Below are 19,196 nucleotides of genomic sequence, written 5' to 3'. Positions count from 1 at the left end.
TTCCAGCTTCCACTTTCTGCCCCACCTCAGGTGAAAGGACAGTGCAATGTGGGTATTTATAGAATCAGAGAGCAGTAAGGCTTGAACTGTCCTCCAGAGGTCTAGTCCAACCCCCTGCCTGAGGCCAGATCATTCCTATCCAAAGCATTCAAAACAAATCTATTGCCTATCCTTTTAGAAAAATTACACTGTTAAGCTCAAGATAAGCCTAGGGCTGCATGGGCATGCAGTACCATGGGGGGGTGAAGGGGACTCCCACATGGGCATGTGGTGCAGCAGTGGGGTTGGACACCCACATGGGTGGGAGGTGGCTGCATGGTATACTGCCCAAGGGTCTGTGGATTCATCCTGGTGTGGCCCTGGGCATGCAGTTCATGATGGCGCAGCCATAGGGCATTTGGCCCATGACCAAATTTGGCCTATGACTTAGTGCTTAGGGTTAGAAGGGACCTAAACAGATCATCAGGTCTGACCCCTTGCCCTGGGCAGCAATGGGTGCCAGGATCATATCACCCCAGCCAAATATCCGTCCAGCCTTCTGTTGAAGACCCCCAAGGTAGGAGAGGGTATCACCTCACTTGGAAGCCCATTCCAGAGCCTGGCAGTCCTAACTATGAAGTAATGTTTCCTGCTGTCCAGCCTGAACCTTCTCTCTAGCAATTTGTGAGAAGTTGGACAGCCCTGACTCAGGATATGATTCTTTCAGTGGCTTACAGATTTTATTATATATGCAATGCATGATGATATAGTATAGTAAGAACATGTTGGATATTTTACGCTATTGGTTTCAGACTGTCAAATTACAGTGTTTAAACGCTCACTGCATGCAAACATGTATTCAATGCTTCCCATTTATCCACTATTTAATTGTGTACAATTGTATGTTAGTAGATCAGAAAAGCAAGGTTTCCTTCACACGTACAAATCAGACTGTTTATACACATTGCTGAAAGTCACAGGAAAGGAAAAACAGTCCACACCCAATTATTTAACATTTTCTGTAATTAAAGCTGACAACTAAGAAATAGACTGGATGTCAAACTGCAACTGAAATTATCAAAGGATTCAAGAAAAGAAGAGACTTATCTCAAAGTCTATTTTAGCTGTCTATTTAGAAGCCAAAGGAAACAAAGGAGTGGATGAAGGAAAAAGACATGAAGGAAGTGTTTTAAATAACCCTTTACTCCTCAACCCCATTCAAAATCTTAAGAATTCTTATTTACACCTTGTCTGGATTTGTAGAGGGCATTTAGCAACCATTTTATATAAAAATATTTAGAAAAAAACAGGGTAATTTTTATGTAGTTTTTTTTTTTTTTTTTTAAACCAACTGGCTTTTAGGCTATGACTTAGATGAAACCTGAAGCATGAAATAATGCATTTTTTCTGCATCCTTTTTGAAAGTGGAGAAGCAGTGTCTTTTCACTGGAGGATACAAAACCGGCAGTCACTTTGTACTCAGTCATTTTACTTTAAGTTTTCAACACTCTAACAACAATGTTTTAGTACAAAGACACTATGGCCTTCTACTTCAAGAAGTGGAAGAACTGACTATAAATAGTGAGGAAATAGTTCTTTTTCATGAACTAAAAAGCCACTTATACCTTTTGTATGATGCTCCAGCAAGCTGTTGTGCAGCTGATTTGGGTAAGCATTCATACCAGGGCTTGGCAAAGCACAAAGTTCAGGTAAGTTTTGTTTGTTCATTTGCTGAAATCATTTCCATTAAAGATTCATAATCAGCATATTCCCTCAGGGATTTTATCATTTCATCTAGCAATTCTTCCCCTAACATGAATTTTTCAATGTGATGCACTGATCTGCTTATCCGGTGGTCAGTCACCCGATCCTGTGGGAAGCTGTATGTTCTGATCTTCTCAGATCTTCCTCTGGTCCCAACCTATGGAGACAAGAAAGACCAGTTTACCATCACATCATCATCACCTTTTTACCCATCACATACTGCACAAGTTCAGCGTGTGAACTTTATCTCTTTTCTCTCCATTGAAAATGAACAGCATACAGAGATGTAGTGATGGGACAACTCTATTGCTGTTAACTGTATCTGCAACTGAGCCTTATATTCACTAGATACATAAACTAAGAACTCAGTTGTGTTTCTTATACTTACCATAAATTTACATGAACAGCTGAGTATGCATTATAGGATGAAAAAATTATGTATGTATTTAAAGTTGGTATTTTTTCTAGTGTTGTTTTGGTTCCTGGTACTTGGTAGCTCAAGGGTACCAAAGGTATTGTCCATGGGCTGGATCTGGACTGCAGAGCCATATCACCCTGCCCCCAGTGCTAATCGTGGGTCTCAGTGACCCACAAGCAGCACACAGACCGCACTGGATGGCCTATGTCTCCCACATAGCGCCTGCTCCTGTTTGTATACCAGAACAGCAGAGTGGTTACTGAGTGCAGCACAGCCCTGGAGTAGCTATGCGTTGCTCTGGAGCCTGTGATGGTGGCTCTAGAGCTATGTGGGGCAGACTTGGAGCAGCTGGAGCAGGACTGGGCTACACATGGTGCCCACTCTGGTCACTCCATACATGCTAGAATGCCGGGCTGGTCTGCGTCTGGCCTGACCAGCCCAGCCCTGCACCAATCCCTGCTTTGACTTTCCTGCTGTAGTTGTATTTTATTCCGTTGGTTTCAGTAGGTCTCTAGAGCCGTACAGCACTGTATATGTAAAAATAGAAAAGGGAGTTTACGTTGAACTACTGTATGTTTTTGCATGTCATATAACAGTATTAAGTTTGTAAGTTACCATGGTTACAAACTGGTATCACATTTTATTCTTTTTATGGTTTCTAGTTGTGATGATTCAAAAGAAAGACTTAACCTGCCCCAGGACCATACAGAGAAAGCAGCCTGAATGCTACTCAGGAGCTTGTAATGTCTGCCACATTAGGCCTTGAAGGAGCCTAGAGAACTAGTCCAGGACCAGCAGACATACTGCTATTGACAATGTATATGTAACAGAAGCCCTTCAAGCCCTGTATGACATTGCCTGGCTCCAAAACCTTAGCAAAATGTACAGGATAATTAGCTAATATGAAAACCAACTATGCATTCTGAAACCTCATCTTCTGAAGTTTTAAATAAAAATAAGCTGTGTGTTATATTTGGCTGTGAAGAAATCAATATTCTATTTAATCTAATATAAAACAATTAAAATACAACTTACTATTATGGCTAGTGAAACAGCAGAAAAAAATATTTGTATTTTACTGGTATTTGTTGCTAAATATTTTCAGAGAGAAGTTATTTTACTAGTGATAGAAACTACTGAAGACAGCAAAAAAGATATATACAGTAAAAGCTATATTATTTGGCACTTTATTAAAAATCAGCATGCTGATTGACACGGCAAAAGGGAAACTGGAAGTCTCACCATGGTACTTCCAGTGTTGCCAGCTCCCACTTGCTAACTTTGGACCACAGCCCAGGGCAAAGCAGCCTGCATGGGACCCCCACTCCCTGTTTACCGGCACACTGACACCAGAGGGTGAAAGCCCTGGTGCACCAGATGCGGCAGGAGGGGCGGTGGCCCAAACAGGCAAAGATGACTTTTAGATAACCAGCATATTTGATTAACCGGCACTCCCCATTTCCCATGGATGCCAGATAACACAGCTTTTACTGCAGTATAGTAGCATATATACAAGTATGCTTTACAAAGCACATCTCCAATACAATTCAAAACAATACCATCCCATGTTCCTGTCCCTACAGACTAGACCTGCAAGAACAGAACCTTGTTTTGAGAGATCTTGAGGCCTCTTTTCTAAGATATTATCAGGCAATGGATGAAATCTGTGATGGTGGGAACTATTCCTTCTTGAAATATAGAAGGGAATGAGGCAGAGGAGTTTTTGTCTTTCCTTACTCATTTCCTCAGTCTCCTTGCATTCATCACGTGCCTCCTCCGATTTTTTATGCTTGCATTCCATAGCTCTTTGGGCCTCCCCCTGCTCTAGTTTCTTTCAGGCCCAATATGCTTTCCTTTATTCCTCTTTCCATGTCTTGCCAGAGTTTGCCCTCCTTCAAGCGTTCCTTTTTTCTTCCTTTCCCTGAGTATTCTTCATCCTGATACTGGAACACAGACACATTCCACCCAATTCATTTTTCTTCTGGTTCACTGTCCACCATTCTATTTGTTCATTTCATACTCCTTTCTGGACCCAGTCTGACCTTACTTCCCCTAGGACATGTCTACATGTGTCGCTTTGGCAATGTTGTTATGGCACAGTAACAGCCTGTACTGTACCGTATGATCAGCACACGGTTATTTTTAGCAGCTACTTCGCTGTAGTGGCGTGTTATACCAGGGAAGCATGTCAATACGGCGAAGCAGCTGCTTGTTACGTAGAGACACCCACGGACACTACCTCACTGCTGTGACATAGCATCATGTGCAGACGCACCCCTAGTATCCTATTCCTACCTCAGTGAAGAATGCATGTATGTGTGCACACACTCATTCATTTGCAAAATAACTCATACCTGAATCTTTCGGTTACTGCATCTCTTTCTTGTCACTTCTTCCACCTGGATATCATACAGTCTAGCGTGAAGTACTTTCATAGCCTTCTCTTTGTTTTTCACCTGAGATCTTTGTTCTTGGCATTCAGCCACCACACCTAATTAGAGCATGAAATGTTAAATCTCATTATATTCGTAAGTTATTTAATAAGAATGTGATTACATAGAAATTATCTTATGCAAAGGTTAAAAAAAGATTTTTTAAAAAACATATGCAAGGGAGGAGGTGGAAAGCAGTCAAAAAAACTTCTAAAACAAAGGCCTACAGCCTATCCCACCTCAGAATTCTAAGCATGACCTAATTTCACCATTCTCTCTAGCACTGAGAAACCATTAACTTATCTACGTTTGCAATGTACCATTATCTCAGCTTTAAAATAGTCACGACAATAAACCACAGAGAAGAAACCACCTGTACTTTGTATCAGCAAGTTTTCAGGGGCTCAGAGCAGAACAGGATCTACCAAGGCCCCATAATAAAGGGGCTGAGTCAGCCCAGGCCCAGATGGATATAAAAGAAGACTCCCCAGGTGACCAGGGAGCCTGTGACTAGGAAGCCAGTGAACAGGGACTGCCAACAGGGGAAGCAGTTTGCTGGTAGTTCGGGGGTAGTAGCATAGTCTATTACCACACAATCCTCGGGCATTGCTGAGACCTTCAACCAGACAGAGCCTGTGGCCCTGGACTGTGGGGGCTGTCTGGCACAACTGCGCATGGGAGCATTCCCACTTATGGGGTATGCTCCCTAGTGGAGTCTCTGGAGAGCCGAGTGTGGGAGCTTGAGAAGGAGGTACGCCAGTTACACACTATCAAGGCTGACAAAGATTACATCGACAGCTACTGCCAGGCCCTACTCCAGGAAAGAAGAAGTTGAGAAGAAGGTGGAGGAGAAGGTGACCATGAAGAAGACTAGCCACAAAGACCCTCCCAGAGATACCTGGAAGACAGTAGTCTCCAGATCCAGAGTATGCAGAGCTCGGATTACTCCTCCCCAGATGCTGCATAACAAGTATGTTCCCCTCATTACACATGAGGAGACTCCAACAGAGACACCAGAGGGGGAGGCAAGTACTTTCACCCCTAGGTAGGGATGCTGGGGGGGGGGGACAGGACTTTTTCCTGTGGGGCACAGAGGGACCTATCTGCCATCTGGACCTGTTGGCCCAAGAGGTCTGCTGCCTTCCTGGGACCCACATCCAGGACACTGCAGAGAGGATCCCCAGGCTCACCCATCCCTCCAACTACAACTTCATGCTCCTCATCCATGTGGGCATGAAGGACACAGCCAGGAGTACGCTGGACAGGGTCATGAGTGACTACATGGTTCTGGGGGCTGAGCTCAAGCAGTTTTTTCTTCTGTGCTCCCTGTTGCAGGCCATGGACCCAAGAGGGAAGGCTGTGTGGAAGAAGTAAACAGACACCTCCAACAGTGGTACTACTGCGATGGATTTGGTTTCTTCGACCACAGCACACACTTCAGGGAGAGAGGACCCTTGGATGAGATGGCATCCACTTCACACGGAGAGGTAAGGCTCTGTTCTCAAGCCAGAATGGCTGATCTGCTAGACAGGGCTCTTTACTGACTCTGCTCCCAGATGGGGAAACTCCAAGTACAGCATGCCTGGGGACTGGCACATAAGAAAGTTCCTACGTGGAGGACACTAAGAGAACTATTTTTGAAAACGTTAATGGAACAGTTCTCCCACAGCGTCTCAGGAAATCAAGGGTGTCAGTTGGAGGCCTGAGCTGCCTGTCCACCAATGCCAGGAGCATGGGAAACGAGCAGGAGGAGCTAGCCCTCCTGCTCTCTAGTGGGCAATATGACCTGGTAGTGATCACGGAGACCTGGTGGGACCCCTCGCATGATTGGAGCATAGCCATAGAGGGCTACACCCTGCACAGAAAGGGCCGAGCAGGGAGAAAAGGCGGAGGGTAGCTCTCTATGTGAGGGCGCGGTACACCTCTCTGATAAGATACACCTGGCTCCAAAGATAAGCAGCTTGAAACTCTCTGGGTCAAGCTTGGGGGGGGGGGAGTTGAGAGAGACCTAACTGTGAGTGTTTACTATAGGCCACCGAACCAAGGGGAGGGGCTTGATCTGGAGTTCTCTCAAGAACTGACAGAGGTCATGCACACAAGGGACCTGGTTGGCACTGGTGACTTCAATTACCTGGACACAGATTGGAAGGAACACTCAGCTAGGTCAGAACGGTCACATAGCTTCTTAACTGTAAATCAAGGAGCTTTCTGACCCAGGAAGTGCAAGGGCCAATCAGAGGTACTGCTCTCCCAGACTTGGTCTTGGCCAGAGGAGATGATCTGGTGTGTGGCTTGAACATTGAGGGTAGTCTGGGCAACAGCGACCATGAGCTCAAGTTCACTGTCCGCCACAAGGCTGACAAATGAACTACCAGGACTGAAGTCCTGGACTTCAAAAATGCTGACTTCAACAGGCTCAGGACATTTGTAGGGGAGGTGATGTGTGACCAGGGACAGAAGGCAAATGGGGTTCATAAAGAGTGGTCATTCCTCAAGGACACAATTCTCAAAGCACAAAAGAAAACCATCCCCATGAAGAAGAAAGGTAGCAGGAGGGCTGGTAAGGCCTCCTGGCTCAACAGGGACATCGCAGCCCTCTTGAAAAAGAAAAAAAGAGGCGTACACACAGCAGAAGCTAAGGACAGTATACAACAGTGGTCTGCACTTCTGGGAAATGATTAGGAAAGCCAAGGCAGCAACTGAGTTTAAGTTAGCCAAGGGAGTCAAGGACAATAAGAAATCCTCTTTTAGGTATTTAGGGAGCAGAAGAAAAATAAAGGTTAGTATGAGGCCCCTGCTTAACACCTCAGTACAGCTGGTAATGGACACTCAGGGAAAAACTGAACTCCTGAATGCCCACTTTGCTTCAGTATTTCCCTGGACCAAGTGAAAGACAAGCAACATAAGGATCACAGGGGGCAGGGTGGGAATGGTAGCCTTCCCATTGTGGATGCTGAGCTGGCGCAATACCAACTACAAAAGCTGGACATTTATAAGTCCAGGTGAACTTCACCTGAGAGTGCTGATGGAGCTGGATGAGGTCATTGCAGAAACCCTGGCAAAACTCTTTCAGAAATCGTGGCACACAGGGGAGATCCCTGAGGATTAGAAGAGGGCCAACACTGAGCCCATCTTCAAGAATGGGAAGAGGAAGGATCCAGGCAACTACAGGCAAATCAGCCTAACCTCCATCCCAGTGAAAATCCTGGAAAAACTCATTAAAGAATCTACGTGCAACACGCTCGTTCAAGGTAAGATTCTGAATGACAGCCAGCATGGCTTTTGTCATGGGTAGGTCTTGTCTTAGCAAATCTCATCTCCTTCTACGAACAGGTCTCTTGCCACCTGGCCATGGGAGAAAAGGTCGACATTATTTAACTAGACTAAATCAAAAGCCTTTTGGAAGTATCCCACGATATCCTTACAGAAAAATTGGAAGATTGTGGGCTTAACTGCTCAGCAGTTCAGTGGGTGGAAAACTGGCTGCATGGTAGGACCCAGACAGTTCTCATGAACACATCTGTGTTGTCCTAATGAGAAATGGCCAGTGGTGTCCCTCAGGAGTCTGTGCTTGGACTAGTGCTTTTCAACATCTTTTACAATTATTTGGATGTGGGGGGTGAAAAGCTCGCTGGCCAAGTTTGTGGACGACCAAGTTATGGGGGAGCATGGTCACGCCAGAAGATAGGTTGCAGCTACAGACAGATCTGGACAGGCTGGAGAGCTGGGTGGACCGGAACCAGGTGAAGTTCAACACTCGGAAGTGTAAGGTGCTTCATCTGGGGGCAAACAATCCCCAACATACCTACAACAATCCCCAACATACCTACAGGCTTAGTGGCAACAATTTGACTTTTGCCACAGCTGAAAGGGACCTAAGGATAGTGATTAACCATTGCATGAAAATAAGCCAGCAGTGCAATGCTGTGGTCAGCAGGGCAAACAACACCCTGGCATGCATTAACCATTGCATCCCATGCAAAACTAAGGAAGTGATACTCCCACTGTACTCCACACTGGTGAGATCGCAATTCAAGTACTGCACCCAGTTCTGGGTGCCACACTTCAACAAGGAGGTGGAAAAACTTGAGAGAGTCCAGGGAAGAGCCACCTGTATGATCAGGGACTTGCAAGACACCATATATGAGGAGAGGCTGAGGAACCTGGGCCTCTTTAGCCTTCAAAAGAGAAGGCTGGGAGGGGACTTGGTAATGGGAGTACATCAAAAACTCGGTAAACAGCTGTTCACCAGGGCATCCCTGGGGAAAGACCAGGAGAAATTGATACAAACTCCTGGAAAGCTGCTCCAGGCTCAATTCCAGGAAAACCTCCTTCAGAGTCAGGGTGTCCAGACTGTGGAATAAACGCTCTCCAGCAATGGTGCAGTCACCTACCCTGGAAATCTTCAAAAGGAGACTGGACAGTCACCTCACTGGGGTCACTTGACCCCAGTTGTCTTTCCTACCTAGTGCAGGGGGACTGGACCCAATGATCTACAAGTTTCCTTCCAGCCCTTAACAATCTATGAACCTCTGAATAAGTGGAATTGTATTTGGTATTTTGTATTTGCATATTTTGTCAGTATGACTAGCACACAAGGAGGTTAATGCTGAATTTCAAGTGTAACTGCTGTTTAGCAAGCAAATCAGTGGAGGGGTTCAGAGTAACAGCAGTGTTAACCTCTGCATGCTGGCCATGCCTACATAGCGGCTCTGGGAGCTGCAGCAAGTAGCTGTTGTCCTCCTTATTAAAACATCTTTTTAAAATTTCATTTAAAAATTGATTTTGAAAACCCATCCCTTGAAAAAGTTTTACAAATAGCATGTTTAAATCATGTTGCCTCCCAATACTAATACCTGTTATTAAAAAAAAAATAATTATCTAGTAGAGAACAGAACCACAACTTTATAGCTTTTTGACAGTTCAAACTCATATGCTGTGTCCATTTTAGTTATGAAAAAGTGATATAAAATCTGCAATGTAAATAACAGGAATGTGCAGATACCTGTTGGAATATGGACAATCCGCACAGCACTCTCCGTTTTATTCACATGCTGGCCTCCAGCTCCACTGGCTCGCTTAGTTTCAATTCGTAAATCTTTCGGATCAATAGACAGATTAATCTGTGAATGGAAAGAAAGAGGGAGAAAAACCACAAAAAAGACAATGTCTAAATGTGCATAATTTAAACAGATCATTTAAATAGAGTAAAACTACTCTGAGTTGATGAGGACTGCACTGTGACAAGCCACTTATCTGCAGTATATTAATCCCAGTCAAGCTAACAAGAGGTGAAGATCAACACAAGATTAATTCTCAGCTAGTTTTACACTGTTAGTTCAGCAGCACTCAAAAGGAAGCAAAGTGTTTAGCCAGCCATTATGGAAAAAGGAAAATACAGATTATACAGAAAATGTGTATGTGAATAAAATCTCTGAGTTAGATAGTGGCAGAGTTTGCTTTCAATTTGTGTCAAGCATACAGAGATTCCTACAATAAGCCTCTTTTGAAGTCCACTTAGGAAGAAACAAAATTTAGATGACTGATTTCCAAAATATTCTCCCTTTTCATTTACCATATTTTTTGTTTCCTACTTCAGTAATACTAAGTATTTTTCTAGATTTGCAATAGACAGACTTCAGTTTTAAACATTTTTAATAAGACAGTCTAGTATTTATGCAGCCCAGCAAAGACAAGCTAAAGTGATTTAAAACCACAGAAAATTTGGGTTGGAAGAGACCTCAGGAGATCATCTCAATCCACTGCTCAAAGTAGGACCAGACCCAATTATACCATCCTAGCCAAGGTTTTGTCTAGTAAGGTCTTAAAAACCTCCAAGGATGGAGATTCAACAACCTCGCTTGGTAACCTGTTCCAGTGCTTTACTATTCTCCATATGAGAGTTTTTCTTACTATCCAACCTAAACTTCCCTTGCTGCAACTTGAGAACATTGCTTCTTGTTCTGTCACCTGCCACCATGGAGAACAGTCTAGCTCAGGGGTGGGCAAAATATGACCAGGTAACTGGATCAGCCTTGCAGCTGCCCCCATGGCATTCTGCATGGGCCCAAGACCTGCCTGTTCATGATGGGGCAGCCTGCACCAGGTCCTTGCTGGCACTGGTGGCCCAGCCCCAGTTCCAGCCAGTGTGAGCAGCTTCCAGCAGGACTGTTCCCAGTGCAGCTGCAGCCGTGTGCTGCTTTGCTCCCCCCTGCCTCTACTGGTGGTTCCTGCTCTTGCTGCACTATGCTGTGGTGCTCCAGATGAGCAGCTTCAGCCGGGAGGCTCCTGTCCCAGTGCATGGCGTTCCAGCTCCAGCTCCCAGTTTCCACAAGAAACTACAGGTGCCACCCAACTGAAGCTGTTTGTCTGGAGTGGCACGGCATGGTGCAGCAAGCGCAAAGTCAGGACCAGGAGCCACCACTGAAGGCAGGGGGGGAGCAGAACAGCACACAGCCAGGCTGGGCCATGGGCACTAGTGGGAGCACGGCGCAGGCCTCTCCAGTGTGAGTGGGAGGGGCTCGGTGAGCCCTGATGCATGCACCCCTGCCCCCCCACTCCCCTCATTCATCTCAGGCTCCCAGGATCTAGCACCCAGGCAGGACCCCTCCACTTCCCTACACCCACACCCCAAGTCTCCCAGAGCTGTCACCACCCCATGACCTAGCCTCACTTACCCCTCCCACTCCTGAATACTTCTCTCCACCACTCACAGCCTCAGAAGGAGTTTGGGTGAGTTGTTGGGGGAGATGGGGTACTGACCTGGCCCATGACAGCTCATCCAAACTCCCTATGTGGCCCTTGGTCCCAAATAATTGCCCACCCCGGTCTAGCTCTATCCTCTTTGGAACCACCAGGTAGTTGAAGGCTGCTATTAAATCCTCTCTCAATCTTTTCTTCTTCAGACCAAAATAAGCCTAGTTCCCTCAGCCTCTCCTCAAAAGTCATGTGCCCCAGCCTCTTAGCCATTTTCACTGCCTTTTGCTGGACGCTCTCCAATTTGTCCACAACCTTTCTGTAGTGGGAAGCTCAAAACTGGACACTGCTTCAGATGCTTCCTCACCAGTGCTGAATAGAGGAGAAGACTTACTTCCCTTGATCTGCTGGCCACGCTCCTACCAGTGCAGCCTAGTATGCTGTTAGCCTTTTTGGCAACAAGGGCACACTGCTGGCACATATTCAGCTCATTGGCCATTGTAACCCCCAGTCCTTTTCTGCAGGACTGCTGCTTAGCCAGTCTGTTCCCAACCTGTAGCACTGCATGGGATTGTTCTATCCTAAGTGTAGGATTTTGCATTTGTTTTTACTGAACCTCATGAGATTTCTTTTGGTCTAACCCTCCAATTTGTCCAAGTCTCTCTAAATCCTAGTGTAACATATCTACTTCCTCCAGCTCAATGTCATCTGCAAACTGGCTGAGGGGGCTTTCTACCCCATTTTCCAAGTCATTGATGAAGATATTGAACAAAACTGGCCCCAGGACTGACACCTGGGGCACTCACTCCACTTAATACAAGCTGCCAACTAGATATCAAACTGTTGAATATTAGCTTCTGAGCCTGATGATCCAGCTAGTTTTCTATCCACCTTACAGTTCATTCATCCAACCTGTATGTCCTTAGCTTGCTTGTGAGAACATTGTGGGAGACTATATCAGAAGCCTTGCTAAAGCCAAGATATGTCACATCCATTGCTCTACTTGGATCCATAGAGCCAGTATGTCATCAATCACAGAAAGCAGTCAGGTTGGTCAAGTATGACTTGCCATTGGTGAATTTATGTGGACTATTCCTAATCACCTTCTCCTCCAAGTGCTTAGAAATTAATTCCTTGAGGAGCTGCTCCATGATTTTTCCAGGAACTGAGTGAGATAAGACTGACTGTTCTGAAGTTCCCCAAAATCTCCTGTTTCCCTTTCTTAAAGCTAGACACTATATTTGCCCTTTCTCAATCATCTAGGACCTTTCCCAATTGCCATGAATTTTCAAAGGTAATGGCCAGCGGCTCTGCAATCACATCAGCCAAATCCCTCAGCACCTTTGGGTGCACTGTGTCCGGCCCTATGAACTTGTACATGTCCAGCTTTTTAAAATAGTCCCTAACCTGTTCTTTCACCACTGTTGGCCATTCATTTCCTCCCCAAACTGCACTGCCAGGTAAAGTAGTCTGGGAGCTGACTTTGCCTGTGAAGGCTGAGGTGAAAAAAATACTTCAGCCTTTTCTGCACCATCTGTCTTCACCATCAGTAAGGGACCCACACTTCCCCTAATTTTCCTCGTTACTGACACACTTGTGGAAACCCTTCTTGTTACCCTTCATGTCCCTTGCTAGTTGCAACTCCCATTGTGCTTTGGTCTTCCTGATTTCATCCCTGCATGCCCGAGCAATACTCTTATACTTCTCCCTAGTTGTTTGTCCAAGTTTCCACTTCTTGTAAGCTTCCTTTTTGTGTTTCATCTTGCTGAAGAGTTCATTGGTATGCCAAGTTGGTCTTCTGCCATACTTGCTAGTCTTCCTGAGCATTGGGATGGTTTATTCCTGTGCCCTCAAAGTTTCTTTAAAATACAACCAGCCTTCCTAAACTCCTTCTCCCCACCCCCACTTCAACTGGCCTCTCAGGGGATCCTACCCATCAGTTCCTTAAGTGAGTCAAAGTCTGTTTTTCTGAAGTCCAGTCTAGTCTTACAAAATAATTCCCCAGATATGGAAGAGAAAAATTATAAGTGAGTTCTCAAGAGTTAGTTACCTATTTTTGTTTATGAGTGAAGATTTTGAGAACCACAAATACACATACTTATGGGTGCCACATCTTGTCCTGTAGCTCATCTGGACATAAATAATGAGCACAATGTGACCCAGCACTTTAAAAACCAATAAGGACACAAGAAGGATACAACATGTAAACCAGAAATGTTTTACAACACAGCTTTTGAGACTGTAGGGAATGGTCACTGCTCACAGCAAAGTTAATTATACTTAAGTTCTCTTACCTCAGTGGGTTGGGGCAATATTGCAACAGACATTGTGCTGGTATGAATACGTCCCTGCTTCTCTGTCTTTGGCACTCGCTGAACACGATGCACTCCTCCTTCAAACTTCAGGTTCTTGTATGCTTCAGGACCTGCTATGCTGGCTACTGCATGTCTCAAGCCACCTTAAAAGAAAAAGGAAAAGCAGCCTTGAGTGGACAGTTCAGGATAGTTGCATTAAAATGTTAAAAAAACCCTCCTTAGATGTGACCAACACTTGTTCTTGTATAAAAATTAGGCATAATTAAGTAGGTCAAGCTGTACACGCACCCGATAATTAAAAAAACCCTCCTCATCAGGAAAATTGCATTCTTGATACCCCAAATATTTTAAAGCAGTGGTGTTCAACTGATCCAGTCCTCAAGACTCCCCATGAGTCCAGAAGTGTGGCAGTGGGGGAACAGTGGCAGCATTAATGGCTGTGGTTTCTAGAACCACAGCGATCAATACTAGCACCACTACTCAACTGCCAAAACTCCAAACCTATCGGAAACACTGGGGGCTTGATGATGTGGCTTCACATGCCAGATTACACCAGTGCATGGGGTTACATCCACAGACCGATTATGGGTGCCAACCCCATGCCAGATCAGGCCTGCTGACTGACTCCATGCCACTCAGCTGGCCTGCAGCACTTTGTTCTACAGCTCGTTTCCTTTCTGTGCATATGTCCTGTACTAGGAAAGATCAAGAACACCAATTAGTCAGTGAGGAGGCAGGCAATTTCTCTTTCTACCCAAGTGTTCTATGACATCTACAAAGGATTATTTTATTTATTTATCTTTGGTTTTAGTTAACTTTCTTTCACAACACACACATATATGTACATATACATACATATATACATACAAATACACAAATATGCCCAACTTTAATATTATACTTTTTTTCCACTTCCCCTTTCTGGTTCTCTCCCTCTTCCTTTTTCTGCATCTTTCTTCATTGCCTTTGGCATGGATGTGGAAAAAAGCTTCCTATTTCCTTTCCCATTACAAGGGTCAATAATGAAATAGTTAACAAAGATAGTGAAATGTCATAGCTAGAATGCTATGGTTTAAAATTAACATTCAACAGAGAGTAAAAGGGGTTCATACCTTTTAACACCATCATTTCAAGTTATCAAAGACTCCAGAAGACCTCACTGCATCAGGTTTTTTTGGTTATCTTAGCATAAGGAATAGCCATAATGTGAACATACCATCTGGCCTACCAAAAATACATAAATTACCAGATCCAGATTGAAGGCCAGGTGTTTAACATCCCTAATATAGGATTTTGCAAATGTTACTGTTCTCTATAGACTTAATTTTATCTTGTAATATATTCAACACTTTGTTCAGTTTTATAAAAACAAAACAAAAATCTCTCACCCTTGTATTTTTATTACCTTCTCCCTTACAACACCATCTAACTTCTCTTGGTGATTTTTTTAAAAGTTTTATCCCCACTTCCCAAGACAACAGGGGTTAAATAGACTGATACATTTACAGAATACATAATTAAATAGAGCTTAGTGCTTAAGAGACTTGCCAGCCTCTATGAACTGATTATGTTCACACTGAACATTGCAATCACCACAAAATACTAATAAAGCAGTTATCCAATATATGGTTTTGATGTTAAATGAGGTCTGCCAAAGAAAAGTGGCAAAAGTGGCGTTTAAATTAACGGTAACTATTATTCCAGTCTTTAAATTGTATTACACGACCACCACCAGATGGAGGAAAGGGCCTCTTGTTTTTTGGGGGTTTTTTTAATCGAAGTAGCCTCATGTAAGTAAAACACTGTTAAGAGAATTTGTTACTTTCACTGCTAAAATGAATATTAAAAAAGCTAAGTATACCCTACACAGGTGCATACAGAAGCAACAGATTGATATCATTATTAAAATATTATGAATAGCACTAGTGATGAGTTTTTATGATCTAACATGACAGTTTCTAGCAGCTTGTAGTAATTAATCTTTTTTTTCCTTTATTGTCCCTGGGTAAGTCTATAGTGCAGTCAAAATGAAACTGAAACTTATGTAGACACATCCAATTTAATTTAAAATTAATTAAACTAGCTTGCATGGATATCAATGACAATGCAGTCAATATAGCACTGACCTCAGTGCAAGTTGCAAGAAAACCTGCCCAAGAAACTGAGTAAACAGGTAAGTTATTGTTTCTGCTACTTAATATAGAGACCCTGAAGTCTCCTGACATACAGAAAGTGTATAGACAGTGAACAGTAGGGAGGTCAATAAAGAAAATAATGTGCATGTTACTTAGAATTTTCCTGTTCACGGGCAAATGGAGAAGGACTTTCTTGACCTGTATGAATACTGGAAGTAATAACTGCAAATCACAAAATTTTTCAAATTACCTTCTGAACAAAGGAATTGATAGTGCATTACAAAAAGAACTTAAGCCTTATTAAAAGATATTCCTACAGGAACGTGATAGGTCGATCTCTGGAAAGAACAGTAAGACTGTCATTTTTGTGCATTATCACCCCAATTTTATTTTACCTTTTTCTTACTGAAATAAAACATGCAAATCAGATAAGAAAATATAACGGGAGACATTTCAGATAAATCCTATGTATTTCTGCCTAATCACTGACAATATTTTAGTTATATAGTACTCCTTTCTGTGCCAAGAAATCCAAAGCATAGACTAGATATTTAGCATAACACACACAATAAAGGCAGACAAGGTTCTCTGAGTGAATCTGATCTCTTTTATTAGAACCTTGTCTGCCTACGTCCTTAGACCAACCTACACAAAATGAAGGCATTATAAAAGCAAGAATATTAAATACCTAAAGAACAACTATGTCCAAATATATGAAAAATGACTCTGTCAGTGGACATCTTCACTGCAAACATTTTGTCTCAACTCTCACTGATTTTTCTGAAGGGATACCATTTGCACTGTGCAAAACAATTTTGTTACTTTACAATACATTTCAAATCACACCTTATTCATACACAGAAGAATAGAGCAAATCCTTGCTTATAGATAAAAATTGCTTCAGTAAGAGTGGCTGCTTCTATCTAATTGTTAAGTACTTGTGGACAAGACAACTAAAACTCCATTTGAAGTAAAATGTTTCTATTTATACATTTCTTACTTAAATTCAATGAATGACTACTAACCTATTTCACTGGGAGAGTATTCCAGTATTTCAAATCTCCACCTTTTATAAGCAGCATACTGTTGATACATATCAAATATATCTGCAGTGAATAGCATGGCTTCTTGTCCTCCAACTCCAGCAGCTAATTCCATGACAAGGTCATTGTTGTCCGTTTCTTCTGAAGGAATCAAAAGCAATATTATCTGTAAATACAAAAATGACACTCCCTTTTACCCATCTAAGATCTTCCTATGACACCTCAGTTCATGACAAGAATGCCATACATTTGTGCTATCATTCTGTGTTGTACTCCATTATGATAGCTTATTGACAGTCTCCAGCGAGGTAGATTTCTTAGTGCTTTACCCCTCTATTCAGGGCTTAAACACAACCTGTTGGCATTCTATACATATTTTTCCCCTTAATATATAGCACTTTTCACTTACAGGTTTCAAGGAATATTTATAAAGGAAATAAGTTATTACCATCCTCATTTAATAGATGGGAAACTGAAGGATGATGAGAGGAAGTGACATGCCCAAGACACAAAGTATATATTACTCCAGTGACTTTTCCACTAATACATGAGCATTAAGACTTCCTCAAGTCCCATATGTACGTGCTAAAAGAAAACTATTTTTGACTTTGTAGAGTTTTTCAGGATTCAGAACTGGTGAATTCTTCTGGAAAATGCTGATGAGTTCCTGATAACTAAAAGTCTGTTTTGAACTTGTGCTCATTTAAACGCAATACTAACTTATTAGCTGAATAATTCTGCCTGAAAAAGTGCAAAAGTGCATCAAAAGCTATGATTAGATGTAACCTTAAACCATTTTAGAAGGGGTGGGGAACTTGTGCTTGAGGCGTGCAAATAAGTTATTCCAATTTAACTGTTATGTCTGTTTCAACAGTGATAAGCAAGCTAGATTCCTTTAACTTTAACCCTGAATGAAACAAAGTTAATTACAACAGTTTTGCTTCACCTGTATTGTTGTAGGTAGGACTAAACAGACCTAACATTTATGTCAGGGCCTCTTATACCAGTATGTTTTGAAGTAAGTATACATTATGTTTGTCTATATCCAGAGTTGCACTGTTGCATTTTGTCATTTTTAAACTGGAAAGACCTGAAATGAAAGACGCGCTGATATCAAAACCAGAAGTTTCCTAATTAATATACTTTAAGACTTGCATGATGGGCTAACCTCAAATTTTGAACTTTTTTGTAACGTCTTCAACCTATTACTGGTTGCCCTATTAAATTAATTTTCTTCGTATCCAATATACTCTTCCTGTAAATCTTTTTGCATATTTTTTGTGAACAACATAAAAAGCAAGTATTTGATTGAAGAGCAGAACTTGGGGCAAAACTAATTTTGTCTCAACAGATCAGATTTGAGCAATAACCTTCATTCTAGAGGGAATATATTTCAGTAAAGATTCTACTATAAAGGTATCTATACAAACTAACAGTTGAGTAATAGCTACAACGTTTTAAAATGTCTTTAAAAAAAGCCTATTCCTGCAATGATCTATATATTGCTCTCAGTAGATAAAGACCCAAGGCACCTGAAGCATACAAATACGTAGTAAACTAATCAAACGATTTATTTTGCAGCCTAAGAAAGGAAGTCTTACTGGTATTTATAGTTTGTGAATCTTAGAAGGTCCACATATCAAGCTTTATAGACATGCATAACACAAATGGGAAAAACAAAGAAACAAACAAAACTATCTGAATAAGTTCCTGTGTTTATAAATGGGGATTCAGTCTGACTCTTGGCAATTTAACAGTGCTAAATCAGTAGGCAATATTACTTTTAAAAGACATATACCTGGCGTTTCAGTTCAGCTACCTCCTCCTGGCAAGAAATGACTTCCTTTGCAGCAAGCTTACGCAAATCTTCATTTTCATCTGGAACATTACAATATGTTAGTTTTCAATGGCTATGATTTAAGCAAATCTAAGTAAACTTCCTCCCACAATCATTCTAATATAATAAAGAGTTTAGTCTGTCTGTCTATCTGTCCATAATACTTTTGGCCAGCTGTACATGCACTGCTGAGAGGGCACGTGGCAATTGGCTGCGCAGGCCCGTTTGAGCCACTGCTGGGAAAGTTTGCGGTGGTGGCGGTGAACATGCCCCAGCCACCAGAGCAGTGACGCTTTCCCATGCCTCCCTGCCTGAGAGCAAAGAGGAAGGTCATGGTGGTAGTGCACCTCCGCCACACCCCAGAATAGCTGGCAGGGAAGGGGATGCAGCAGGCAGGGAGGGAGGGGAGCGAGGCAGTGGTGGCTGTTGTCAGGCTGGATGGCAGGGAAGGAGGGGAGCGGGAAGGGGAACCAATAACAGCTGGCAGGAAGGGGGAGGCGGTGGGGAGGGAGGCTGTGCAGGCCCAGGCGGGCAAGGGGTGGGGGGAGGCAAAGGTGGGATGTCACAGTGGCAGCTG

General features: G+C 42.9%; 1 protein-coding gene across 2 annotated transcripts in view; it reads right to left on the bottom strand.

Moving 5' to 3' along the window:
* Positions 1-837: 837 nt before the first annotated feature.
* MTRF1L (mitochondrial translational release factor 1 like) overlaps positions 838-19,196 on the bottom strand; it is a 25,929-nt gene continuing 7,570 nt past the window's right edge. Inside the window, exons 2-7 of one of the 2 annotated variants that reach the window (XM_019550060.1) lie at positions 18,581-18,660; positions 16,765-16,948; positions 13,584-13,747; positions 9,599-9,716; positions 4,516-4,652; positions 838-1,900 (exon numbers count right to left, since the gene is read on the bottom strand). In XM_019550060.1, the coding sequence (XP_019405605.1) occupies positions 1,685-1,900; positions 4,516-4,652; positions 9,599-9,716; positions 13,584-13,747; positions 16,765-16,948; positions 18,581-18,660 (899 nt within the window). In that variant the 3' untranslated portion in view covers positions 838-1,684. Of the gene's footprint in view, positions 1,901-4,515; positions 4,653-9,598; positions 9,717-13,583; positions 13,748-16,764; positions 16,949-18,580; positions 18,667-19,196 lie in introns of those variants that run through there. The other variant, XM_019550061.1, reaches the window with a different exon arrangement.

This window comes from Crocodylus porosus, unplaced genomic scaffold (genome assembly GCF_001723895.1).
Source record: "Crocodylus porosus isolate Cpor-Errol unplaced genomic scaffold, CroPor_comp1, whole genome shotgun sequence".
NCBI classification, from domain to species: domain Eukaryota; kingdom Metazoa; phylum Chordata; order Crocodylia; family Crocodylidae; genus Crocodylus; species Crocodylus porosus.
This window is presented reverse-complemented; position numbering and strand designations above follow the sequence as displayed.